We start from the raw sequence: 27,412 nt of genomic DNA on the forward strand, positions 1-27,412 counted from the left end.
CTAATAGAGGTTGTCCCGGACATGTTCCAGGATGACCTTCAGCCCCAGCCAGGTCTCCTCCGCCGTGGGGATGATCTGGTTGGCCGGCAGGAGGAAGCCGTAGTGCCCGGTATCTCGCAATTCAAAAGTGAAGGCATACTTGATGCCCTGATCGTATGCCCAGTCGATGCTGCTGCCGCTCGCAGGATCTGGAAGGCAGCAGAGAGAGTCCTCAGAAGCTTGCTGGCTTTGGGGGTCAGAGGGCCCCGGACTGGGAGCACAGCCTGCCTCTGGGTCTGTGGGAGTCTAGAGCTTGTCCAGTAGCCTCAGGCCAAGCATATAGAACCACAGGCCTGATCCACAGCCAGCATCTCTGCTGGTATCAAAGACTGGGGCTGGAGTGATAGCACAGCAGGTAGGGCGTTTGCCTTGCACGTGGCCAACCAGGGTTCGATTCCCAGCATTCCATATGGTCCCTTGAGCACCACCAGGAGTAATTCCTGAGTGCAGAACCAAAACCAGGAGTAACCCCTGAGCGTCCCCGGTCGTGACCCAAAAAGGAACAAAAAAAAGAGCCTGGAGCATTTGCCTCTCCCGCCCCACCAGCTCAGAACACACAGGTCTCTTACACCCAATCTTCAGAGAGGCTAATGGGAGCCTCCAAGAGAGACCCACTGTTCGCTGTCCCCTGACACCCACGTCCTGGTGTGGCTCCCCCTCCACACAGTACAAAGCGTTGATGTGGGGGTGCCCTCTGGGGCCAGCGGCGAGCAGAGAGGCAATATTGCCCCCTTGCATTTTCTTGCTCTCTCATTCCGGGGAGAGCCGGAGGGCCGGAAGCCAGTTCCAACCCCAGCCCTGCAGTCAGGCCTCTACCCTGGCCCTGGCTCGCTTAGGTCTCCCGGCCCTCGCTCAGAGTGAGCCCCATTAAAAGCAGATCCTCATGCAAGCAGCCTCCCCAGAGGGCTGCCGCCACCCCACTAAGCTGAATTCCTGCCCCACCGAAACAGTGTGAGGAAACAACTGTTTGCTGTTTTAAGCTGCTGGGCTTGAGGCTCCGTTTTGACATTGCAAGAGATAAACGGTTACACAGAGAGAACAAAGAAGCGCCCCTGGGACCTGCCTGTGCCAAAGGGCTGGGGCAAGGCAAGGGGTCTGTCCTGCTTCCCACACTCGCGGCCTGCGGTGGGCTCAGCATTCGAGGCTCAATGGTGCTGCAGAGGAAAAAGGGCGATGTCGGTCTTTATCCTGGAAACTTTACATTTATGATCTCATTTAATTTTTTTTTTAAAGAATCCAGTGAGGTAGAGGATATTGTCTTTGCTTTATGGATGAGAAACACCAGGCTTTGTGGGGGTAAGAGGGATGGGGGTGGAGTATCCAAAAAAAAGAGATGGAAAATGGTTAGGCTGGAAATCTTTTTGTTTTGTTTTGTTTTGTTTTTGAGCATACCCCAGAACAGTTCAGGACTTATTCCTGGTTCTGTGCTCATGGATCAGAATGAACCACATGTGGTGCCAGGGATGGAACCCCGGGCCAGCCGCATGCAAGGCAAGCACCTACCTACTCACTATGCTATCACTTCAATCTGCTTCTGAGTTTTTAATGACACCATTTGTGACTTTTCTTGTGGTCACACTCTCCCCAGGTGCTTGGAACAGGCTCTTCGGAGGTGCCCTGGTACCGAGAAGATGCTCAGGGACAGACACCTTTCTTAGAGGGTGTCTGTCCCTGCCAAGTTCATGTGTTTCAGAAGACATTTTATTTTATTTTATTTTATTTTATTTTTTCGGGTCACACCTGGCGATGCTCAGGGGCTACTCCTGGCTTTGCACTCAGGAATCACTCCTGGCAGTGCTCAGGGGACCATATGGGATGCTGGGAATCAAACCTGGGTCGGCCGCGTGCGAGGCAAATGCTCTACCCGCTGTGCTATCACTCTAGCCCCCTCAGAAGACATTTTAAGTGCAGGAAGGAAGCCAGAAGACCTCCACCGGAATGATCAAAATGAGCCAGTTCTTAAACTTCACCATCTCAGGGTCCCTGCAACAGAGTCAACCTACTCTTTTGAGGAGACCCTCCCCAGAGGTGCTCAGGAGGCCTTGTGGGGCCAGGATTCAAACCTGGGACCTGGTGTGTGGCAGGCACGTGCTCCGGTCCTTAGCACCAGCCCTCTTTCTATTTTAATTTTGCCACACACATGAAAACTACAATGAACACGGTGCTGCTCACTGTAGTGTCCAATTAACATTTGCAGATTGCTCCCAGTTAGCATACAGCTTTCCCTCACTTGAGGCAGGGCTGATGACCTACCGTTTCATGGTACAAATGCATGGGCCGTGTTTTGCACTAACACTCTGCGGATGGACATGGAGGAGTTTACCACACTCTCAGGATTTAAAAAAAAAAAATAGACGCCTTCACAAATACCCTCATGGCTCCTGCTCTAGCTACCCAAAGAACTGGCACACAAGCCCTTCGTAACTCAGCATCCGTGACGAGAAGGAGGAGAAGGGGGTCGCTGGGAGCAGGTGGGGCCGCAGGCCATCCATTCAGAGCGGAGAAACAGACACAGAAATGCTGAAGAGCGAAGCATTTGGGGGGGGGGGGGTGTGCAAACAGGCTGAGACATTGAGAGCGAGGTGGGAGGGTCCGGCACAGCACAGAAGGCCAGCGGGACAGGACAGCTGCCCTCACAAGGCCCGTCCGTCGTCGGGAAGAAAGGCTGTCCTCCATGCTCTGCTTACGAAAGCAGGGGAGTGTGAAATCCGTGTCGGAATCATTTCCATCCAAAAGGGCTAATCTCAGCAAAGGCCCTGCACTCCGAGAGCAGCAAACACAAGCTGTCTGCTGGGCACGTGGGACGAGCAGAGCCCAAGAGCTGATTGTGTTTTCCATAGGCCTGGAAGGCAGGCTCGGAAGACAGAGGATGGACTCTGAAACCAAGCGGGAAATGGATGGGGTTTGCGTGTGTGTGTGTGTGTGTGTGTGTGAAGTTTGGGATCACAGCTGGCAGTGCTGAAGAAGGGAACACGCTACTCCTAGTCCAGTGCTCGGGAGCCAGTTCCAGGAGTGCCGAGAGGACCCTGCAGTGCCAAGGACCCAGCCCAGGGCTCCTGCAATGCAAAGCCTGTGATCCACGGCCCCTAATGCAGGACTTTTTTTTTTTAATATCTCAGGGATACCACACAGGACCTCTCTCCACTTCTATCAGGAGAATAGGATGAGTTCCTCTAAATTCAGAAATGGTTCCCCTGGGGGAGAAAGATGCATTTGGTGTGGGAGGCTAAGGTCATTCTCTGTCGGTGTTTGACCCAAAAGCCAGCACTCTGGTGGCCCGCGAAGACCTTCTCTGAGCCTCCGGCTCCAGGGGCTCCTGGAAAGTCTCACGCGCTCCCTTTGGTCCTGCCTCAGTTCTGACTAATTAAGCAGAGGCGGAAACTCTCTGGGTGTGCGGGTTCTCCCAGGAGTTCCCGTTTAACACAACTAATAATAATAAAGCATGAATAATTAATGGGTTGTTGCTGCAATTAGCAACACAAACACCAACATCACAGCTAACTGCTCCGTGGGGGGAGGGAGGGTAGCTGGGAGAGCAGGCAGAGGGCTGAGATGGGAGAGAAGCCAGAGGCAGAGTCCCCGGAGGAGGACACCAGGGGAGAGTGGAGGCAGTGAAGCAGGAGCCGAGGAAAGAGACTGACAGACGATGGGAGAGGAAGGCGCGCGGGCAGCACATGTGCAGGGGCTCAGACGGACCCGCTGAAGGGAAACTACTCACAGAGGAAACACGTAACGGGGGGAGCAGAGCACTGACTCCAACGCAATTGGACTTATACATCCCCCCGACCCTGTATGTATTTCCCTGCTCTGACTAGACTCATGGAACATGAGCAAACTCTTCTCCATCATCTGGCAATGAAAGGGAATTGGAAGCTTCTCTGAGGGAAGAGAAGGGAGTGTTCAGAGGAGACATTCCCAGATGAGGTTCCCAGGGTCGGAGAGACGTCGCCCTCTCCCCAGTACTACCCGGTCCCTGAACACAGCCCCCCTGAGCCCTGAGTCAGAAAAAAATATCTCCTGTGTGCCATCGGGTATGTGACCCGAAAAACCAACCCAAACCATCTCTAGGTTTGGGATTCTGCCGGATTTGAGGCGGGAGCGCCTGATGAAGTACCCTACTGTGGAGAGGAGCCCCTGACCCAGCTCCCAGAATGCTCTGCACCAGTGCTTCTTCATTTCTGACAGGAAAGGTCGGGGAGTCTCCCCCCGCACCCCCCTTCCCATCCCAGCCCACCAATCCAAAGGCAGAATGATGGGCTTGAGGAATTTTTGATAAATGATGGCAGGATCATTTGGAAGATAAGGAACACAGACTGTACCAGGCCAACAGGGCTTAACTTGTCATGGGCATGTGATAAATAGCCCGATAGCAGCGGGATGTTGACTAAGACTCGGGCCTGCAACAGCCATTATCACGCAGGCGTGACATAAATTCAGCCCATTACTGACAGCAAAAACAATCAGACAACCAGGCCATGGAGGGAGCCCGGCTGCAGCCCCATGCCTCCTCCCTTTCATATCTCCCCTCCAAGTGGCGGCTAAAAGCCCGAGAATCTCGGGGCATACTCACAGACGGTGGTACTGGTGGGCCCCACTTGGTACTCGGTGCCCGACAGGGAAGCTAGGGCTTCAGCTGCATGCTTTGCCACCTTGTCCTGGAAGGGGGTTGGGAGGGGGAGAAAGGAAGATCAGCAGAGTAAGTGGGGGCATCCCGTCTGCCTTCTGTGCCCCCGGGGTTCCATACTGCACTGCACTGCACTGTTCTCCTGCTGTTCCTCGATTTGCTCGAGCGGGCCCAGTAATGTCTCCATGTGAGACTTGTTGTTACTGTGTTTGGCATATCGAATACGTCATGGGTAGCTTGCCGGGCTTTGTCGTGCAGGCAAGATACTCTCGATAGCTTGCCAGGCTCTCTGAGAGGAGCAGAAGAATTGAACCCAGGTCAGCCGCGAGCAAGGCAAACGCCCTACCGATGTGATATTGCTCCAGCCCCATACTGCAATGGTTTAAAATGCCCCCCCGCCCCGATAATGGGCACTGATGGAGGGATGGGTACTCGATCATTGTGTGACTGAAACGTAAGCACGAAAGTTTGTAAGTCTGTAACTGTACCTCACGGTGATTCAAAAAATAAATAAAATAAAATATTTCCGCCCCCTCCCCTGATGTGCATGGCTGAGGTCTTGGTCCTTCCCAGGCATCCTGAGCCGAGGCCAGGCCATCAGAGGGAGGCACACAGCTCGGCTCCCCCCAGAGTCTTCCCCTCAGCTCAGGGAAGGAGGGAAAGGGGTAGGAGAGGAAGCAGAAGAGGTACTGCCAGTTCAGGCTCAAACTGGAGCTGTGTGTTCAAGTCCTCCAAAGATCCGGGGGCTGCCCCAACCCCGTGAGCAATCTAGGAAAGACACCTCCTGAACTTGGCCAAGGTCAAGAGCATGAGAAGACCTTCCATAAGCTAGCTGGTGTGTCCAGGGCAGAAGTAAAGCCAGAGCTGCCCTTTAAGAATGCCCCCACCCCCTCCATGAAGAGCGCCACCGCCCCGACCGTCAGGCCAGACTCCAGGCATAGGAAGCCAGGAGTCCACATCCTCGGGAGGTGTGGGGAGTAACTGAGGCCCTGGGCAGAAGAAAAGACAGGGGTCAGCAGGGGTTCTGGGAAGTCCCCACCAACAATGAAGGAAGGGGGGCCATCAGGGCTGATGGCATAGCTCCAGGGCTGGGAAAGAAGACCTGGGCTTTAATGAGAGAATCCAGGCATCAAAGAATTCCCAGAAAGCCGAAGCACCCCAGGGGAGCGGGTGGGTCCCTCACCAGCTCGTCAGCATCCGAGGCCTTCTTGGCCGTGTAGCCGTATGGATACATCAGCAGCTGGGAGTAGCTATGCAGGTCGATGAAGCATTTGAAGTTCCCGTGCTTCTGGATCAGATCAACCACCGACTTCACTTCCACCTCTGAGTGGGCGTGGGGTCCGTGGTACACTTCCGAACAGGGGTTGTCACTGGCTCCCTTACCTGGGGGAGGCCCGAGCAGAAACATTCACCCACAAGCCAAGAAAACGGAAAAGCGGGATAGTCAACCAGACAAGGGGCAGAAGGAAGGGATCATGGCTAAGCCCACAGGCGAGGACTGCTCCCCACTCCCCAGATGCAATCCACTGTGTGTGTGTGTGTGTGTGTGTGTGTATGTGTGTGTGTGTGTGTGTAGGGGGTAGAGGGCGCCATCCCCAGCAAGACTTAGGGGCTACTCCCGGCTTTGTGCTCAGAGAAACATTAAGTGCCAAGGATCAAACCAGGGTCAGCTGCATGTAAGGCGGGTGCCCCAGCCCTGGACTATCTCTTCAACCAACATAGCACGTGGTGTTTCACGGGAAGGGAAGAGAAGCGGGAGGGCAGGGTTGCCAGGGAAGACACAACCATGCAGGAAAACTGGTGGGATGCCTAAAAGGAAGGCGTCGACCTTGCATTGTATCACTAAGAGTTGGCATAAACAATTAACATCACACTTGACAATGAGTTGTAATTCGTAAGTATTCTAGGTAATTAATATGAATGCCAATTAATAATGAAAATGGCTCCATTTATTCTGCCGTCAACTCATTCTCTTGGTTCAGATGTTAGTGGCCAACCACCTCCAAAAATAATCTATTGTTGTGGCTAAAAGTCGCTTGATTATTTGACAAGGATTTAGAAATATTGCCTCTGTATTCCTTCATAAGCTAGCTCCCTGAGGCCTGCGGAGGAGGGGAGTCATGCCCTCCCCCCATTTGTGAAGATTGCCGGCTTCACTTTGATGTCATCAGCTTCCACAATTGAATCATCTCCTTTCCCACAGTCCTATTATTCCTCCTCCTGCAACTTTTACACAAGTTTAATAAGTCGATTAAAAATGAAACAACAGCACAGCAACGGGGGGTGGGGGGGAGAGAAAGAGAGAGAGAGAGAGAGAGAGAGACATTTGGAACCAGAAGGTGAGTTTAGGCTGTAAGTCATTCACACTTGAGACTGCCTCTGAGCTCCAGGGTTCTTTTCTCAGATACTGAAACTCACCCTCTAGGTCAGACAAATAAATGAGATAATATTGGGGACCTGGCTTCCCATTGACACTCTATCGGGGCTGTTGCGGACTGAAGGTCTTTACTCAGGTCTCCTGATTCCCACTCTCTGCCATCACTTCAAAGGACTGAGTTTCCTAGATCAAAAGTTGGGGCTCATTGGCTAGAGTTTCAGCGTCCCAAGGAAGCAAGCTGCCACCCAGGGCCCCTTCACCCAGTCACTTGCCCGAGACAAGACAGGATCGCCAGTGTGTTCACTGTATAAAGAAGCCTTGTGGGTTAGATGTCTAAGACAAAACCATTTCTAAAAGATGAGCATTCTCTCAGAAGCCAGGGACCCACCGAGTCATTCTTATTCAGAATGACAGTCTCAGGGATCAGAGAAATAGCAGGGGGTAAAGCATTGCACGTGACAGACTCTCGTTCCTAGGTTCCATCCTTGGCACCTCCAGACTCCGAGCATGGAGCCAGGGGTTCACCCCTGAGCACTGCGGGCTATGGCCCCAAACAAAACAAAATAAAAACAGAATGATACCTCCCTCAAATGTATAAAATCCACAAAGGAGACCCAGAAAAGAACACACCCTCCATGGCTTAGAGAGATGAGCGACGGAAGCCCAGTTATGGCATAGAGCTCTGAGAACCCCAAGCTCTGTGACCCCACTCCCCAAGGGAACAGGACTGGAAAGCATTTCCCCACCTACCTGCAAAACTAGCATTCCAGTTCCTATTGGGGTCAACCCCAACACAGGAGCTGCCAGGATTCAGGGAGCGTGTTTTCCTCCACATCCGGTTCTGAAAAATTCAGTGTCGGGGCCGGGGTGGGGGCAGAGGGGAGAGAGAAAAACAATATCAAGAGATGGGTCAGGGTGCCCGAGCAGCAAAGGGCTTTTTTGTTTGTTGTGCTTTGTTTGGGGGCCACACCCAGCAGTGCTCAGGGGTTACTCCTGGCTCTGCACTCAGGAATCACTCCTGGCAGTGCTCAAGGGACCATATGGGACGTGAGCATCGAACCCTGGTAGACCGTGTGCAAAGCTAGTGCTGTCCCCACTGTACTGTCTCTCCAGTCCCACAAAGGTTTTTTTTTAGGTGTTGATAGAGATGAGCTCCTAGGACCAAGGATGGGGTGGGGATACAACCCCTGCTCTGGAGGTTCCTCATGCCTTCTCTTACTGCCCCCCACAAAAGCAACGTAGCCCTTCTAGTTCTAAAAGTGGGTGGGCCCCAAGTGCTCTGACCAGTGCGTAATAATCTAAGAACCAGTACTGACACATCCTAAACCCTGCCTCCTCCTTCAGTCTTTTTTTGCTTTCATGAAAGTGCAACAAGGTGGGCTAAGTGATAGTCCAGCAGGTAGGGAGTTTGCACTGCACACAGTTAACCCAGATTCGATCCCTGGCATCTCATGTGGCCCCTCAAACCTGCCAAGAGTGATCCCTGGGTTCAAGCATATGGGACATGTACCTGGGCACATGCCAGCTGGGTATAGCCTAAAAAACAAAACCTCCCAAAAGTGGGACAAACTGCCCATGGGTTCCACCGTGACTCCTGATGCCCAAGGAAGGGCACAGAAACTGCTGAATTCCTGCCAAAGGAAGCTAGTTGGGTGCTGACAAGTCTTTGCATCTGACCATCACGGAGCATGAAATACCATGGACAAAGGCACAAGGGCACCCGGCAAAGAATTCATCAGTCAACTCAGACTATGAGACATGCCAAAAAACACAAATTATTGGATTTCTCTGACAGATATAGATATAAACAAACACACATAGACACACATTTGTGTATTATATATACACAAGTAGGGCATTTGCCTTGCATGCTCCCAACCTGGGTTCAATCCCTGGCACCCCATGTGGTCCCTTGAGCTCCACTAGGAGTGATCTCTGAACACAGAGCCAGGAAGAAAACTTGAGCACTGCTTGGGTGTATCCCCAAAAATAGCAAAAAAAAATTTTAGGAGACTGGAAATGGAGCTCGGTGGTAGAGCACCTGCTTGGCATTCATGAGGCCTGGAGTTTGATTCCTGTCACTAATCCAAATTGCATTAGCTAATTAAAATATTTCTGAAGAAAAGATTGTGAGATGGAAAGTAATGAGATAAGGATGGGTTAAGTGTTGATAATTATTTGAGATCTATGATGAGGATTTCATCAGATTCTAACCAAACAAGACTCCTTGGTTGATTCTAAAGTTTGAGATAGCCTAGAAAAATGAGACCCACATACCACGCACTTTGGGGGACATTTCTCAGAAGGTCATACAACAATTAGTGGCAGAGCAAGAGCATTCACACACTTAACACCGTGCCCAACCTACAGGGTGCTACTCACTCGGTTCTGTGTATACACATATCCATCAGGATTAGCCACGGGCAACAAGAAAATATCCATTTTCTTCAAAATGGAGGTGATAACCGGGTCTTTGCCATAATCAGACGCAATCTAAGCAAAGACAATGAATTTGTCAGCCCTGCCATGCTGCAGGCCTAAGCCATGGATTTGCCTCAGAGGCCCCACATTCTAGAACCTTCTGTAACCTCCATGCCCCGCCCCCAGACTTGCTTCTCAGAACACTTAAAAAAATCTAGTGAACCTCAAAATTAGCTGCAATAGGTCCTGATTTTCCCATTCTTTCCATCCTAACAGGCATTAGAAATTGAATCACGCCTGCAGGGGGGACCCCTACAGATCTCCCAAGACACCTCCCACCTCTCCCAGAGCGGCTGATTTGTGGGGGGGGAGCATAGACATAGCCAAAGGGGCTATGCCTAGGGTGCTTGAAAGGGGTGAAAGCTTATGTTGAGGTTAGGGAGGAAGAAATAGTACAGCGGGTAGGGCGTTCGATTCCCACCACATCCCATATGGTTCCCCGAGCCAAGGGGTAATTTCTGAGTGCATGAGCCAGGAATAACCCCTGAGCATCACCGGGTGTGACCCAAAAGGCAAAAAAAAAAAAAAAAGAAAGCTTTTGTCGAGGTCACCTCTGCAGCTTACGGGTTTGTCCAGGGGAGCACTGACCATCTGCAGCTCCTCTCTGAAAAAGATCCCCAACCTAGAGTGGCTAGGAGACACCTTCCACCTCAGCCCAGCCTCCTGGGGGACGCTGCAGGGGCCCCAGAGCCCACCAGAAACCTTGGCTAAGAGCAGGCAATATGACCTTCCTTGCAGTCCAGATGGCAGTAGCCTGGGAGATCCACTCCCGGGAATGGATGCCTGCGTTCAGCCACACTGCAGCCCGGCGCCCGCCTCCTCCGGTGCTGAACTGTGGAACAGACGAGAAGCCGGAGATTGACTCTCCGCCCTCCTCCCCGCTGCCCGTCTCGCCCCTATTCATTTCCCCCACTTAAGATCATTCAGAGACCAAATGTTCCTGAGGGCACATCTATTACCGGGCTGCTCCGTGACCAGGACGCTAAATTGGCTGGCCGGTGGCGCCCACACGGCAGCGCCAGGCAGCATGAACCCACTCCAGGATTGCGAGCAAAAACACAGTCAGGCGAAACAACCGCTATTGTCACTGAAAATGCCAGTGAGATCAGAGGTAATATTAGGGCTCTCCAAAGACCTCAGAGGGTAGCCCCGAGAGGGACACCAGAGGGCATGAACTAGCCAGTTCTGGTGGATGCAAAATAGGGAAGGGAAAAAAAAATAAAAGCTTTAAAGTGAGGAAGGGGGGGGGGGGTTGGTTGGTGAGAGCCCTTTGAAGGTGACATAAAATGAATTCTGGCTCCTGCCTTTGAGTGTTGGGTCCCTTGGGTCAGAGTTTGGTGCTAATGAAGTCCGGGCTCCACCAGAGTTGGCAAATAATGTAAACCAGGTGCAACAAGGTTGCAAACTGCTCTTGGAAACAGACAGCCAAGCCGTGAGCCCAGTTCAGCGTTCGGCTCTTCCGGCTGGTCATGCAGCAGCCGTTGCTCTCAGCCTGGGTTCTTCAGGGACGCGGGAAGCTGAGGATCTCACAAATCCTTAACAGCATTCAATGTTCCTGGGTTTGTTTCTCCAAATTCCTTTTTATTTCATTCGGTTGGATTATTTGTGTAACACAGGTCAACTGCCATAAATTTTCTAGCTCCTTTGCCAATGTAGACCTGGGTCTGTTAGAAATTTCTGGAAATGAGGCTTTATACAACCAAGGAGCCTAGACTGGGCTTAAAATGACCTCAACCCTAAAAATGAGTTCTCTTAATCATTATCCCAATAAATACCCTTGAAAGTAGATTATAAATCAGAGGCCTATCCCAACTGGTCCTGCTAAGGACAGAGGGGGAAATAAAGGCAAAAACAAACAAACAAACAAACAAAAAAACGAACTGTGGGGCTGGAGCAATAGCACAGTAGGTAAGGTGTTTGCCTTGCACGTGGCCGACCCGGGTTCGATTCCCAGCATCCCATATGGTCCCCTGAGCACCGCCAGGAGTAATTCCTGAGTGCAGAACCAGGAATAACCCCTGTGCATGGCCAGGTGTGACCCAAAAAGCAAAAAACAAAAAAAAAAAACAAAAAAAACCCAAACTGTGCCCCACCTAAGAACTTTCTGGAATACTAACCACATATCCTCCCCCTCCCCCATACCCCATTATTTTCTGTCATCCAGCTGCTCAGTCAGGACTTATAGAGAGGGCTGGAGAGAGAGCATGTACGGGTAAAGCACCAACCAGGATTCCATCCCAGCGAAAGATACCATCCCATGAGCCCTCCCAGGAGTAATCTGTAAGTGCAGAGACAGGATTAAGTCCTGAGCACCGCCAGGAATGGTTTAAAAGGCAAAAACCAAACCCAAGCAAAAGACTCAGAGAGGGATGTGCTCCTTCTACCTCCTACCACGGCGAGGGAAAACAGGACACATGCTGAAACTCATATCCAGGAAGGTGATTCTCCAAGGGGGTCCGACCAAAGCTGCCTCTCCAGAGACTGAGGGCTGAGCTCTGCACATAAGAATCCAGGAACCTGAACCCCAGGGGGGTCCCTGGCCACGCGTGGCTCCTCACCTTTAGGATGTACATCGACCGGTTTTCAAACGAATGTCCGATTTTCTCCCGGCTAGCCAACTCTGGGAATTCCTCGGCAATGCTGTCCATCTCACGGTAAATCTGAAGCATGGAAAAAAGGGAAGTCAGGGTATGTAAAATGTTCTTGTTCAGGGGCCAGAGCAGGTAGGGCATTTATTTGCCTTGCGCATGGCTGACCCAGGTTTAATCCCTGGCATCCTGGATGGTCCTCTGAACAACACCAGAAATAATGTGTGAGTGCAGAGCCAGGAATAACCCCTGCGCATCACTATGTGTGACCCAAAACAATCAGTCAACCAATAAATCAATAAATACAGAAATAAAATGCTCTAGCCAGATGTCTGTGAACTTTATCTTGTTGATCTTAATGATTTCTTCTAGTCCCCAGCCTTGGGGCCGACATTATGTGGACCTGGAAAATTTAATCTCGAGAAACTGTCTACCTAGTGAGTTCACTACACATTTTGTTTGTCTACAAAATTACGTTCTTCTAACCTAGGAGAAAGGTGGCATACGGGTACTTCAATGGCCTTTTAGTGCCAGGCTGATATAGACCCAATCTCATTGAGAACGTTCTTAACAGCACTGATCTCCAAACTTTCTGATCACTTTCTCCATCCTTGTGTGTGTACATTGCAAGACCCCCGCCCCACCCACCCGCAAACAAAAGGAAATAACTGCAGCTGCATGAATAATAAGTGTCTACATATATTCACCGAAGTACAAATAAAAGGTGTAACCGCTTCTTCCTCCGTCCCATCTTGCTTATTACCCTCCCTACAGTTCAGGCACCTCACTTTGGAAATGATTATTCTAAAAGCTTTGCGAGAACAAGAGCTGAGAGTAGTGGTTACAAATTCTTCCATTTGCTTTCAACAACAACGACGGCCACAGTTTAAATAGCCTCCATCCATCCTAGGAGTTTGAACCTTTTGAGAATCAAAAGAAGGAAAAATATAAACAAATTTATATTTAGACCTGGAAACTGAAAGGAGCTTAGAGAGGAGGAGAAATGTGCAATCAATACAGAATAAAATCAAGCTTAAAGGGACTCATCAGACGTGCAGTTATTAAGGCAAACGGAGCAGAGCGAGGAACCAACCCTGAAGAGAGAGGCCAGCCCGATGGAATACAATAAAAATGATTCACAAGCAAATTGAAGAGTCAAAAAAAAAAGGTGGGGGGCAGGGGAAGCCAGGAATGAAGAGGAGAGGATGGCTAGAGAGAAAAGCCTAGTATCAGAGACTTGCTCTGGGTGCCCAGAAGGAAGGTGGGCAACTGGACTAGGAGGGCAGGCCTGGTACCCAACACTCAGTAAGGAACTGGCACTGGAGAGCTGGGAATTAGCAACTCTAACCACGGGGGGGAGGGCAAAAATATTAAAAGAACTTAGTAACTTTGCCCACTGGCCCTAAAAATAGACCTCTAACACCCAATGCCTTGCCCCCAGACATGGGGGGGAAAAACTACACCGCTGAGAAACGTTCAAATACCATGTGGTGTCCAGACAGACAAGACGGGGGCGGGGGTGGGGGTGGGGGTGGGGGTGGTGGTGTCCAAATTCACACTGCTAACCTCCAGGAGGGAAATTCACCCTCGGAACCAACAAAAATAACAGCCACCATAACCACATACACAAAAGATCTGACACGAGAAACCCTGGCATGAAATTCCCGCCAGACTGACGAGGCCCTAAGGAGTGGTTGGCTTTAAGTTCTTCAAAGCTGAGCTGGACTGAGGCGGGAGGGAGATAGGGCACCCGTCCACAGCACCAGCGGAAGGTCTCTCAGGGAACCGGAGAGAGGTGTCAAGCAGATGGCCATAACACCTCGGAGCCAGAGAACAAAAGCGAGTGGGTGAGAAAGCCAAGCTCCCCACAGCGGGCAGGTAAGGGGAGAGTTTCCGGAGCCTTCGGGTGACATTTGCAACTGGTTAGCTCGGCTTTGGAGGACCCCGTGTTAATGAGGCTCACACCACGGGTTTGATCCCTGTGTGGGCCTGGAGTTCTGCTTTTGTCCCTGGCCCCAGACTGAACTCCTAACTTTATCCAGCTGCTCTGCAGATGTAACTCGTTGGTCACAAGAGGGATCAAGGGGCAGTGCGGTTGGAAGTGCACGCAATAAACAGAGCTACTAACAATCCTGGGAAGAAAACGGAAATAGTTGGTGAACCTTTGAAAGAATCCCTCTTCTCTAAGAAAAACAACTCAAAGACTAGGTCTCATTAAAAAAAAGGAAAAAAAAAAGCCAGTCCTGGAACACCAGGTTTGGGTATAAAGAAACAGCACGTGTTCAAGTAAAAGAACATGAATCCAGCTAGGCAAAGTGTTCCCAGGCTGGCACACTTCCCAGAGGCAAGGAGAGGACACTGAGGAAACGTAGGGGACTATGTCACATGTCTATCGACCCTTTTGATTCCTCTGGGTCCCCGTTTCACATGAAATTGTTCGGCTCCACGTTGTTCATTCGAAGGGTTTGCTGCCCTTGAAAATCTGTCATCTATAGAAAGTGGCTTCTAACTAAACACAGCACCGAAGTGCATGATGGAACAAATGCATAAGTTGCTATGATAAATGAGTGGAAATATTTGGTTAACCTAAAAATAACCGCTTGTCTATTTTGCCTGAAATAAGTACATTTTTAATCTGGAGGAAAGAAATACAGGGATTATGGGGGGAGACGAAGGGGTTGAATTACAAGGATTGGAAATGGTTGCAATTATTGCATAGTTTGGTGCCTCAAGAAAAAAAATGCATGTGGAAGGGAAGTTTGTTTGTGTTTCACTATGCTTTTATTTGATGGTGAGCGTCAAGCTCCCCAAGAATTAGAAACTGGAGTGGGCAAGCATACCACACTTTATTTACAGATTTTGAGCTTTTTCCGTGTTGAAGGCTTTCTACAACCCTGCTGAAGCAAGTCTAGTGGCATTATTTTTCCAACAAATGGTTAGTGTTTCTTATTAGCAATGAAGCATTTTTAAATTAAAATGTGGACATTGTTTTTTGATACCAAATACTATTGCAATGCTTACTAGATAACCTTTCTGTGCAATGGAAAATGAACAACAAAAACAAAAAAAAAAATCAGCGCAAGTCCCTTTTCTGGCAATATCATTGTTGTGATCCAGACCTGAAGCCACAAGTCTCCAAGGTGTGCCTATGCACATTCTAACCCCTCGCTGGAAGGCTCTGGTGCTAAGGACGGTGCCTTCTGGAAGGAAAAAGAATGGTTACAAAACCTAGAAGGCAGATGACCTCGATCTGAAGCATCTCCGAAATACTTACAGCTTCTAGTGAGTGGTAGGCCCCATAGTTGAAATTATTATTGCTTCGTTCTTGCCCTTCATTGTGTTGCATTTCTTCGTCTTCATGATCTAAAAGAGCCTGAAAGCAGACATGGTACAATTAGGAAGCCATCTCCAGGAGAAGAAGGCTTGTGGTACTTCCTTTTGGGTTGCCAAGATGGTGGCCCACGGGCATGCATACCAAGCAGCACAAATGTCAAAGCGAGCGACAAGGTCAGATTTCTCCCACATATCTCTAAAATATGATTTCCTGGAACCCCACATACATCACCCCCTTCAAAAATCCACTTACACCCTGGATTCAGCACATGTACTATTTGGTTATCCTCTACCATGAATTCTCTAGACATCAGCCCGCATCTGGTATCCAGGGCCTCTGAAACACACAGCTTGGGAAACCATTCCGAAACAAAGAAATTCTTATAACCACTCAGACTTTGAAGGTTCCTGGCAGATGTCTGTGACATGTGAGGATGATTAATAAGCTCACAGCTGCTCACACCATCAGGAAACTCCCCGGCCAAATCACCAATTAGTCTCTAACCCACCTCGGTGAAGGAGAACGTGAGTCCAGCATGGTCCTGCTGTTCAGATACAGGTCATGGCTTGAAGAGGGACATTCTGCCTGCTGGGGGCTGTTGGCCACACCCCACCTTTCTAAAGGATGCTTCTTATAGCCTGTCTCTGACACCACCCTCCCACCTCATCTCTTCTTCCCTCCTGACTTCAGAGATAGGAAAAGACAATACTTGTGAGACCGTTAGATATTTAATCACTTAATCTTCCCCACAAGTCATCTGAAGGTGATATCACAATTACCATTTTAGCAATGAAGAGAGGTTCAAAGTGATACTAGATTGTCCAATGTCACACAGCTAGTGGTTGAGCAAACTGGGGTTTGGATCCAGATTTCAGTTCCTAACATTTTTGTGTGTCTCTCTAACTAGTCTTAACATTGACTTCTCTCTTCCTCAGTTTCTTCATCTATAAAACAGTGATGGATATGCAGAATTTGAAAATATCTCAGGTCTACTCTGGCCAAAGGGTCCTGCACAAGAGGAGGGAGAGGCGATGGTCACCCACCTGCAGGTCCTCAATGGTCACGGAGAATTCTAATCCTTGAGATCTCAGGAAGGATTTGACGGGCAACAGACTGACGGATGGCACCAGGATATCTACAGGACGGCCAAAGGTGGAGGGAGACTTCCAGACATTGAGCTGAAGGGAAGAGAAATAACATCAGATTTCAGGACAGTTCAGGTAAAAGACACAATGAGTTCATTCTTCTCCAACAACTGCCAAAGGCCAGCGTAATCCCAAAGAGGCAAGGTTCTCCTGAGGACAGGATTAACCATTTTGCAACTAGATCCAGTCAGGCCAGCCAGCAGGCAGCACCTGACCCCAGCAACAAGTAATAAGCCAACGGCAACTAACGATGGAACTGGAGCCGGAACCTGCCTGGCCGCCTCTCTCTCCCAGGACTTCCTCCTCCCCCCCCCCCCGCCCCCACCAGGTCAAGGCGTGTCGATGAACAGGATTCGACCCAGAAATTCTTCGGGAATAACAGAGCAGGGATTGGTGTTGGGTGAGGGAAGCAGAAGATAATTCTTCTAGAAGATTTCCAAGACCAAGTACCTTTAAATTATCTGAATTCACCAGTTGACTCAGTTTGCTGATTTCGTCTCCATTTCTGGCATTAATCCTAAAAACTTGGTCCCTGGAGTCAAAAAATAAATAAATAAAAGAGAAGAAAAGAGAAAAACAAAAAGTGGTCAGCTTTCAGCTGGTAAATAAATCCAAGTCTCCTATCCCAGACATAACTGGGCCGAACGGGAGGAAATGGTCTAGCCTTTGGTTATAATGTATAGCCATTAAAAATAAGACGACGTGGCAACTATGAAAAAGTGCTTATGGTATAACTTGAAGGGAAATATTAAGTGGAAAAGCAGGACACAAAATTGTATGGATGCCATGATTACAAGTATGGAAAAAGCAGATGCACTGGAAGAAAAACAGACGACGGAAATAGAGCAAACGCTGACAGTGCTTATGTTGGGTCGTGGGGTTATGGATGGCTGACTCCACCCCTTGTATCTGTTTTCTGTCATGTGGCCATTACTTTATAATGAAAAACATATATTTTTTTTCAGAAAGGAATGTTCCTGAGTGACACGCAAAGCTAACTCAAGACATAAAGAAGTGCTTCTTCACTGTCAGGGGCTCAGGCAGAAACAGACCAAACAGAAGGGGGAAAGTGGAGACCAGGTCATCCATCCTTGGAGGGTTAGTTCTTTCCCTCCCTGCAAAGAGACAGGGGGGCTTCCTCAACGCCTCCTCCAGCTCCAGACCGTCCCACACACGGAGAATTGGAGGACCTAGGTGCTGAGGCCAGAGAAGGGATTGAATTGTCCCCCAGGAGGCCCTGGCGGGCCCACCAGGGAGTCGCCAGTCTCGCCGGCTTTGTTGTGATACCGCACTTGTTCCAGAGACACTATTTAGCCGTGCAGCGAGGCAGGGGTAGAGGCCCCCTAAGTCCTGTGTGTGGGTGGGAGAGGCCAGGCCTGAAAAGCTGCCTTTGTGCTCCCAGCCGGCTTGGGGAGCCAGGGGAAGCCATTAGGCCGTTGCTAGGTAACAGCCCAATGAATCCGCACTTGACGCTGTCACATGCGTCATCCCTTTGACACGGGATGAATGCGGGAAGAGCTGCTGGAGAGGGCTGTGGGCTGAAGGACCTGTTGACAGAGAAAATGGTCCTGTCACAAGGAGCTAAACAGACAGCCTCACGTGGCAGCGCCCCATCTCCTCAGCACCAAACCGGCTCTAGCTGGATGGCCTCTCTGAGTTTAACTTTGTTCTGGCAGGTTCCAGGAACTCTCCAGGGACAAGAAGTCCAGCCCTCAGGAAGCAATGTCCATGGCTGGGCAATCCTCACAGCACTGGGGAGGTCTAGAGGCCATGTTAAAGGTGAAAATTGGCCTTTCAGCTCAGCCTGGGGTGGCTGGAGACATCTCACTAGGGGGGTAGCTCTCAGTGTAAACCCAAGCAACTTGCTCAGGAAGGTGGAACTTGAAGCCATTTCTCCAATGGGGGTGCCAAGAGCCTCCCAGAAAAGGGCTGGATTGACAACCAGAAGGACATTCTGACTCCTGGCTGTGTAGACCCTCTGCCAAACCCATTATTCAAAGAAAAAAAGTATGGGGGGGGAGTATCTTAAAAATGGGTGTTCAATAGTCTACTTTCAGCATGCTTCTCTTTTGCAAACAACACCCAAAAGGAGAGAGGGAACAGAGGGGAATGCCCTGCCACAGAGGCAGGGTGGGATGGGGGGGATGGGGGGGTGGGAGAGATACTGGGATCCGTGGTGGTGGGAAATGGGCACTGGTGGAGGGATGGGCATTTGATCATTGTATAATTGAAACCCAAGCACAAAATTTGTAAGTCTATAACTGTACCTCATGGTGTCTCACTAATAAAAAAATAAATAAAGACAAAAAAAATGGGTCTTCTTGGGCTGCAGAGAGAGCTAGAGTACATGCATTGTAAGGAGAAGGCCCAAGCTCCATTCTTAGTACAAAACTATCCCGAACACCACCGCCAGGTGTGACTCAAAAACCACAAGAAGAAAAGAACGTTCTCAAACAATGATTTTTTTTTTTACCCTTTGACAACTGCAACAGGGGGCTAAAAACCATTGCTCTAGAAAGTATCACAGACACAGGGCTGGAGTGATAGCACAGCGGGTAGGGCGTTTGCCTTGCACGTGGCCCGACCCAGGTTCGATTCCCAGCATCCCGTATGGTCCCTCAAGCACGGCCAGGACTAATTCCTGAGTGCATGAACCAGGAGTAACCCCTGTGCATCTGGGTGTGACCCAAAAAGAAAAAAAAAAAAGTATCACAGACACAGATATCTCCACAGGCATCTGTGAAATAAAGCCTTGGCCAGGATACCAGTGACCAGGCAAGGAGGGGAAGGAAAACAAAGATGAAAAGGGAGAGGTGCGAAGCCGGGGGCATCTTCAGGAGCGTGGAAATCATCTGCCACACTCACCAAGGGCAGCATCTGACTTTTCCCAACATGGGGGTGGCTTCTCAACAGAAACTCCAGGTTACCAAGCACATCCTGTGTGCCAACGGGAATGCTGTAAATCCAACTGGTCCTGATGAGGATTAAATCCTGAGCCACCCCAACCTTCCTTAATTGACCCTGCTTTTGAAGATACAGAAGGAGAAGATACAGAAGGCGGGAGTGCAGAGAGGCGGTTCAGAGAGACAGGACAAAGAAGTCAGTTTCTCCTCTCTCTCTCTCTCTCTCTCTCTCTCTCTCTCTCTCCTCCATCTCCCTCTTCTCCATCCTCTTGCCTCCAGCTCCACTGAGATCCCAATGTCACTGTTTGTTCTGTGTCCTGACATATGCTTTACCTTCTGCCTGGCCTTTTCCTTCTCTGCCAGGCTACCTCTCACCCTGGCTTGCAGACCAACTCCCGTCACCTGTAAGGTTCTTCCTAACCTGAGTTGCCCATGTTAGAGGGAGTCTTCATTCACCACTAAGAACTGGGCAGAGAGAGAGAGAGAGAGAGAGAGAGAGAGAGAGAGAGTGTTCTCCGCACTATTCTCAGGAACATAGATCCATCTAGACCTGAAGACAGAGAACACACATCAGCACCAGGTGAAGGAGACCCTTTCCCTTGTCCGCCATGTTCCTGTCTCTATGTGGAAAGGCCCTGCTCAGACCCTCAGAGGATATGCACCTGAACACAACTTCCTGCCCCTCTAGAAATCTACACAGAGACTTGGAGCTCTTTGTGATGCTCAGCTCTGCTCTTCAGCCTGTCACACAGTGACTGGGCAACCCTTCTCAAGCCTGTCACTGGGGGGGGGGGGGGGTACCAGTAGTCACCTGGGTGCTCTCTCTACACCCCCCCCCCCTTGCACCATGCAGAATGTTCTTACACGCTGTACTCTCTCCCTCTGGCCCCAAGTTTCAGAGACTCTTGAAGAGCCACCAACCTCCCCCAAAGCTTCAATCAGTTCTCCACCTGCAATCTCATCTCTGCACTTCCAGGCATCCCAGTCACCACCCCATCTTTGAGATGCTCGACGGAGGGCCAGAGAGATTATACAGCAAATAGGGTAATTGCTTTGTACACGGCTCACCCCTGTTCAATCCCTGGCACCTATCTGGTCCCCTGAGTATGACCAAGAGGGATCCCGGAATGGAGAGCCAGATGTAAGTCTTGAGTACCACTGTGTATGTCCCCCACCCAAACAAACAAACAAAACATAGAGTGAGGGCTAGAGCGATAGCACAGCGGGTAGGGCGTTTGCCTTGCATGCAGCCAACATGGGTTCAATCCCCAGCATCCCGTATGGTCCCCTGAGCACTGCCAGGAGTAATTCTTGGGTGCAGAACCAGGAGTAACCCGTGTATCATCAGGTGTGACCCAAAAAAGAAAAAAAAAGATGGAAGACCAGGACAGATGCCCCCAGCAGTGTGCAAGAGCTAACTTTGGTGGAAGGAATCAAATACCCTCTCTGTCAGTTCTGGGCTCCCCTCTGGATCAGCCTGTGTCCCGGCTTCCCAACTCTTCAAAGACTTGAAGACCAGCTTCCACTTGTAAAAACTGAGGGGCCAGGACCCGAGTAAGGCCCTTGGGCATGATACCCACCTCACATCACCTCTGGGTCAGAACCATCTGCAGTTAACTCAGACACAGCTAAGCTGCCACCAGGACCACACCTGAGCCCAGACCGGCTGTCACCACCCAGGTGTCTGCAGCACGACAGAGAAGTCTACATCCTGAGAAAGATGTCGAGGCACATGCGTCACTGCAGAGGGAGGCTGACAGCGCCATGCATCAGCCCACACCGCGGCGGGCACGGTGATTACACACTCACTGCTGAGCTGCTGGGGAAGAATCTCCGTGCCCAGCCACCTGCTAGGCTCATTCCTTGGAGCAATCTGGCAGGAGAGACCAGGTGTGAACAGAAGTAATCCCCATAAAAATGACTCAATCTCATATAAGTAATTACCTCCATAAACAACCCCAAAGTCCCTGTAGCCAGATAGTGTGATGGAGAGGAAAGCAACAGACATCATTCCGCTGATAGCAGAATCGAGCCGGAAATGAACTGACATCAGACTTCCAGCCCCCTGGTTTCACAGTTCCTCCCAGAGCGGGGACTGTGGCCCGTTCCTTAATCTTCCTAAGATCATTTTTGGTTTGTTTGTTCATGTTTCGATTGAGGAAAAGAATATCCTGGCCCAGGGAAGAGTCGTGTGATCTGAAAGCTGATAAGCAAGTGGCCTAGCGCTGTGCAGCTAAGTGATTCCTGTCCGCTGGCCAGCCCCCCCCCCCCCCCCCCCCCCCGAAGCCTGACTGCTTGGCTATTGCCCGAATGTCCTTTCCTCTTCAAACCTCAGGTCTCGAGTCTGCAGCACATGGAGTGGTTGCATGTGTGAGCACAGGGACACACAAGTGGATCCATTTTCCCAGCTGCAGCTAAAGCAACTTATGGAATCTCTCTCTCACCAAGGTGATTGAGACTAAGCCTTCATCACTCAGAGACAGGTAAAAGATCAAACATAGAAAATCCAGGTTTTCCCTGAAGCGTGGCCAGAAGTCATCATGTTTAGTAAATCTGAAGAACTGGTTGCCTAGGAGTCAGAAAGTAAGAGCTGCCTAGAAAAGACCTTATGCATAAGAACTGGAGAAGAATGAGAACTTCTGGAGAACAGGAGTTCAGGCAGTGGCCTTGTGTGAGGCTGACCTCAGTTTGAATCCCCGACACCACTCTGGTCTTCTAGGCATGTCCGAAAGTGATGTCTGAGTATAAAGCTAGGAGTAAGCTTTATACTTACTGTCCTAAGCACCACCAGCTGGGGTCCAACTACCCACCCCCACCTCCTACCTGACACACACACACACACACACACACACACACACACAGCGAAAAAAAAAAAAGTACTAGCGTTCCAGGAGTTGATGAGGGTCTATGGAGCTTGCCTAAGCTGGATTGCGCAGATAAAATGGCATCTCAACAAGGTTGCTTGTCCAGAACGACACCCTGCCAGAGCCAGGCTAGGAGCCCAGCTCTTCCTTCTCATCACTCCACGCCCCCCCCCCCCCCCAGCTGGAGTTGTGACCAAACCCGTTTCCAAGTCCATTTGCCCACCCTCTGAATTAACCAAGAAATCCTAAACCCAAAGAAACTTACCCAAAAAACTTCTCTCGGCCACAGATGCTGGGCCCAATTAGGGCCCCCAAGAACAGTAGCCACTTCATGTCCCAAGAGTGTCCAGCACACAGGGGCTGAGTCAAGCTGTATTTATAAGGAGGTCAAGGCCGACTCACATCCTCAAAAATGCTAATGAGGTTCCCGAGCACCCCTGCAGCTCTGACAGTGCCCGGGCAGGTGCCTCCCCACTGCCTCTGCCATTCCTTTGGGGTGATAAAGGTCAAGCCTATTGTCTTACGAGATCTGGAACTCGCTCCTCAGGCTGGAAAAGTCTGTGCCAACGGTGCCAGATTGCTCATCAGCTGGCAATTAAAGTGTGTTTTTTGTAGCAAAGAGGCAAACCCCATGGTGCTGGATGGAATTTATGCTGATAGGAGGGACCGGGTTGGGATGGAATTCCCTCAAGAGCAATAAAAAAAAAGTGAAGACAAGCAAAGACACCCAAGTCATCTTCTCTGAGACCACACACTTGACCAGCCTGTGAAAGAGGATTACACCAGAGCTCATCATCAGGAAGAGAGTTTATGGCCTTAGTGATAAATCTAGTGTCTCATTTTTATGACTCCCAAAGGCATAAAAAAAATGAGGCAAATGGTAAAGGAAGAACATCTTAGTCCGGGTGAAGGGTCCGTTTTCCTTGGGGTCTGCAGGTTTAATGGTATTTATAATAAGACTTTCTTACTCTCCGAGATGGGTGCCTTTTCACTGAGTCGCAACAGAGCAAATGGAAGACACTCGTGCTTCATGGTTTCTTCGTGAGTCCAGATGCCTCTGTGTCTGACCCGGGAGCCTCAGATCCCACAAGCCCCCCATCAACTATTATTCCCACGGCCAACTTTTTTCTGGCTCTTGCTCAAGGATAGTAAATACGACTAGGGGTCCTGAGTGGAAAATGTTAAAGACGATTGTTCCAACTATATCACACTGTATCACTGTCATCCTATTGTTCATCAATTTACTGGAGCAGGCACCAGAAACATCTCCATTCATCCCTGCCCTGAGATTTTAGCAGCTTCTCCTTACTCGTCTTTCCCAATGCTGCCATATTGAAGGCTCTTTCAGGGTCAGGGAAATGAGACCTGTTATTGTTACTGTTTTTGGCATATCGAATATGTCACGAGTAGCTTGCCAGGCTCTGCCATGCAGGCAGGATACTCTTGGTAGCTTGCTGGACTCTCAGATATATATATCTGAGAATATATATATTTATATGGGCTGGAGCGATAGCACAGCAGCAGGGCGTTTGCCTTACAAGCGGCCGACATGGCCAACCCGAGTTTGATTCCTCCGCCCCTCTCGGAGAGCCCTGCAAGCTACCAAGAGTATCTCGCCCGCATGGCAGAGCCTGGCAAGCTACCCGTGATGTATTCTATATGCCAAACACAGTAACAACAAGTCTCATGATGGAGACATTACTGGTCCCACTCAAGCAAATCGATGAACAATGGGAGGACCGTGACTGTGATATATATATATATATATATGTATATATATGTATATGTATATATATATATATTTCCCTCTATGATTTGTAGCCTACTGTCTGAACCCCATCAAATATGGTGTGGTAATTATGGAAAATGGGCAGGGAATATCTTATGATTATCATTGTTCCGACACTTTCTAAAATTGAACAGCATTATTTTATTGAATATTTTTACAACAGGACACCAAGGGTATAACTCCACGGTGGGCTCCATGCTTCACATGGATGCGGCCCCAGGGTTGTTCTTTAGTACCAAGCATCAGATGACTGCAACATGGGGGGTGCGGGGCAGGCAATAAGAAATACCTATTATGTTCAACATCAAATACAATAAGACAGGATGACAGTGTGGGTCAGTGGTTGGAAATTTACTGAGAAGACTTTGAGGGCTTTGGCCCCTCATTGCTTAGTTGGCCTAACAGAACTGTTACCAAAGACAGGTCAAGATCTTAGCAATCAAAGATGAAAGAGGAACTTAACCAAATATCAAAGATATCTGGGAGCGATGTAGCAGGAGTCATGATTCAGACATACCTGGGCTAGAGAGATAGTATTGCAGGGAAGGCACTTGCCTTATAGCTGGCTAAGCTGGGTTTGGACTCCAGCACCCTAATTCGGTCCTCTCAACACCATCAGCAGTGATTGCTGAGCACAGAGGCAGGTGTAAGTCCTGAGCACTCTTAAGTGAACTGCAAATACAACAAATAAAGCTTAACTTAAACAAGACCTAATAAATCTTAGTGGAAAAGCAGTTGCCCAAAGACTTGGCTCAAGTTTGTTATACAAAAGACTTTATTTAGTAAGGGGGATATGGGGACCTGTATCAAGGTTCACTGCTCCTTCCACCACTCAAAGTGAACTCCTACCTACCCTTCTCTGTCACCCAGGATGGATACGACGGCACCAAATGGATTTCAGCTCTGAAATGAGCAACAAGAGAGATGGAGACCTGAATCTGGGAGGAATGGGAACCAAAGAATTCAGGATGCAGAATTTGAGGCAAGTTAAAAATTCACTTCCTACCATTTCTCCTAGAGACATTCACTGGGGGTTGGGAGGAGGCATGGAAGAACATCTCAATCTCTAATGGAGTGAATATTTCAGGATAAACCGCATGGCCTGAGGCCCAGATTGGATGGGCAAAGAGGAAAAACATCAGTCCTTTGTTTTGTTTTGTGGGGGCCACAACCAGCAGTGCTCAGGTTTATCCACCGTCCTATCCCTCTAGCTTGGTCTGTTCTTGGCTTGGGTCCCCACCAGTCTTATTAATGCAGTACCCCAAAAACAAGAGCACAAAAGGCAACAGGGAGCCAGACTTTGGAGCATCAAACAGCACTCCAGATGCAACATAGGTGCTTGATTAGTATTTCTCTGGCTCTAGCACAGAGGTAGGGCGTTTGCCTTGCCTGCAGCCAGCCCGGCCGAGCCGGGTTCGATTCCTCCCCCCCTCTCAGAGGGCCTGGCAAGCTACTGAGAGTATTCAATATGCCAAACACAGTAACAAGAAGTGTCACAATGGAGATGTTACCAGGCCTGCTAGAGCAAATCAATGAACAACGGGAGGACAGTGTTTGAAAATAAAAGATTTTATTTAAAATTTATTTACTCTGGGGCTGGAGCGATAGCACAGCGGGTAGGGCATTTGCCTTGCACACAGCCGACCTGGGTTCGATTCCCAGCACCGCATATGGTTCCCTGAGCACCACCAGGAGTAATTCCTGAGTGAAGAGTCAGGAGTAACCCCTGTGCATCACTGGGTGTGACCCAAAAAGAAAAAAAAATATTTCCTCCAATAAATAGAAGTGCTGACCTACATCACAGCACTTGGATGGATGGCTGGATCTTGAAAACTCTGTACTCCAAGAGATTATAGTGGTTTTGCATGTAGCCAGTTCTGGTTTGATCCCTGGTGCCACACAGAATCCCCAAGCCCCTCCAGCAGGATCCCTGAGCACAGAGCCAGGAGTAAGCCCTGAGCACCTCTGGGTGTGACCTCAGCCTCCAATCATCCCCACCCACACACACACACACAAAAAAAAATAAATAACCAAACACTGTGTTCAGCCAAATAAGCTAGACACAAAAAATGCATGATTGCACCTGCCTGTGGTATGGTAGTCACCGTGACAGAAAGTAGAATACAGATTGCCAGAGGCCGGAAGGAGGAAGTAGAAGAGGAGCTACTGCTGGCTAGATAGAGAGCTTCAGTTTGGAATGACAAAAAGGCACGGGAACAGGCACTGACTGTGCCACACACTTAATGCAAACGTATGGAATCCACCAAGTCATGCTCTTAGAATGGTTCATTTTATCACAGGTATATATTTGCCATCGCTGTAAGGGAGTTTGGGAACATTTTGTACATGATGGATAGAAAACATTGACAAGATGGAAAGGGGCCAGGCAGGGCCAGAGCTCAGCAGTAGAGCACTTGCCTTGCATGACTGAGGCCCTGAGTTCAATCCCTGGCACCACAACTACATTTTGGGGTTGGGGCTAGGGGCAGGGGAGCCTCCCAAGTGGTGCTCAGGAGACCTGAGGACCCTTCCCAGTGATTCTCAGCCAACTGAGCCCCCAGATCAACACGATGGCCAGGACACGTGGTGCTGCCAGGCCGTGTGGTGCTGGAGATCACCTGGGCCACCCCAGCAGCAGCAGTTTGGGGCCTCAAGTGCACATGGTGTCTGCCTGAGGTCAAATCAGGCCAGGCCACATGCAATATATACGCCTTCACCCTGAACTCTCCCTCCAATATATTATTAAAGTAAATATATGAAAGAAAGATAAAGGAATTCTCAATGACATGTTCTAGGGCAATATAGATCAAAGAAATGATGTGTCAGTGGGAAAATGGAGATGATGGTGGAGGGAAGGTGACAGTCGTGGCGGGATTGGTGTTGGAAGACTGAATGTCTATAACAAATCATCATGAACAACTTTGTAAACCGTGGTGTTTAAATAAAGTGGAGGGGGCGGTGGGGGGAAATGCTTTCTACACCAGCTTAGAAAAAGGGTTAGGGGTCACAGCAATAGCACAGCGGGCAAGGCACTTGCCTGGTACACGGTGAAACCGGGTTTGATCCCCAGAACTCTATAGGCTCCCTGGAACCCTGCCAGGATGATCCCTGAGCACAGAGACAGGAGTTAGCCCTGAGCACTACTGTTATGACCCAAAAACAAAAAAAAAGGAGGGAGGGAGGGAGGGAAGGAGGGAGGGAGGGAGGGAGGGAGGAAAGAAGGAAGGAAGGAAGGGAGGGAGGGAGGGAGGGAGGGAGGGAGGGAGGG

The 27,412-nt window shown here is 49.7% G+C and overlaps 1 protein-coding gene across 1 annotated transcript; it reads right to left on the reverse strand.

The window, feature by feature from the left end:
- Window positions 1–22,688, reverse strand: CPA4 (carboxypeptidase A4). The gene is made up of 11 exons (XM_056118296.1): window positions 22,621–22,688; window positions 17,039–17,120; window positions 16,487–16,621; window positions 15,384–15,482; window positions 12,080–12,181; window positions 10,249–10,353; window positions 9,423–9,533; window positions 7,791–7,881; window positions 5,847–6,046; window positions 4,610–4,694; window positions 1–188 (listed from the first exon to the last, which is right to left on the reverse strand). Exons 1-11 carry the CDS (start codon window positions 22,686–22,688, stop codon window positions 1–3), a joined length of 1,266 nt encoding a protein of 421 aa, XP_055974271.1.
- Between the last annotated feature and the right edge of the window lie 4,724 nt (window positions 22,689–27,412).

The sequence above is a fragment of the Sorex fumeus genome, unplaced genomic scaffold, assembly GCF_029834395.1.
Source record: "Sorex fumeus unplaced genomic scaffold, SorFum_2.1 ptg000037l, whole genome shotgun sequence".
Taxonomy (NCBI): Eukaryota; Metazoa; Chordata; class Mammalia; order Eulipotyphla; family Soricidae; genus Sorex; species Sorex fumeus.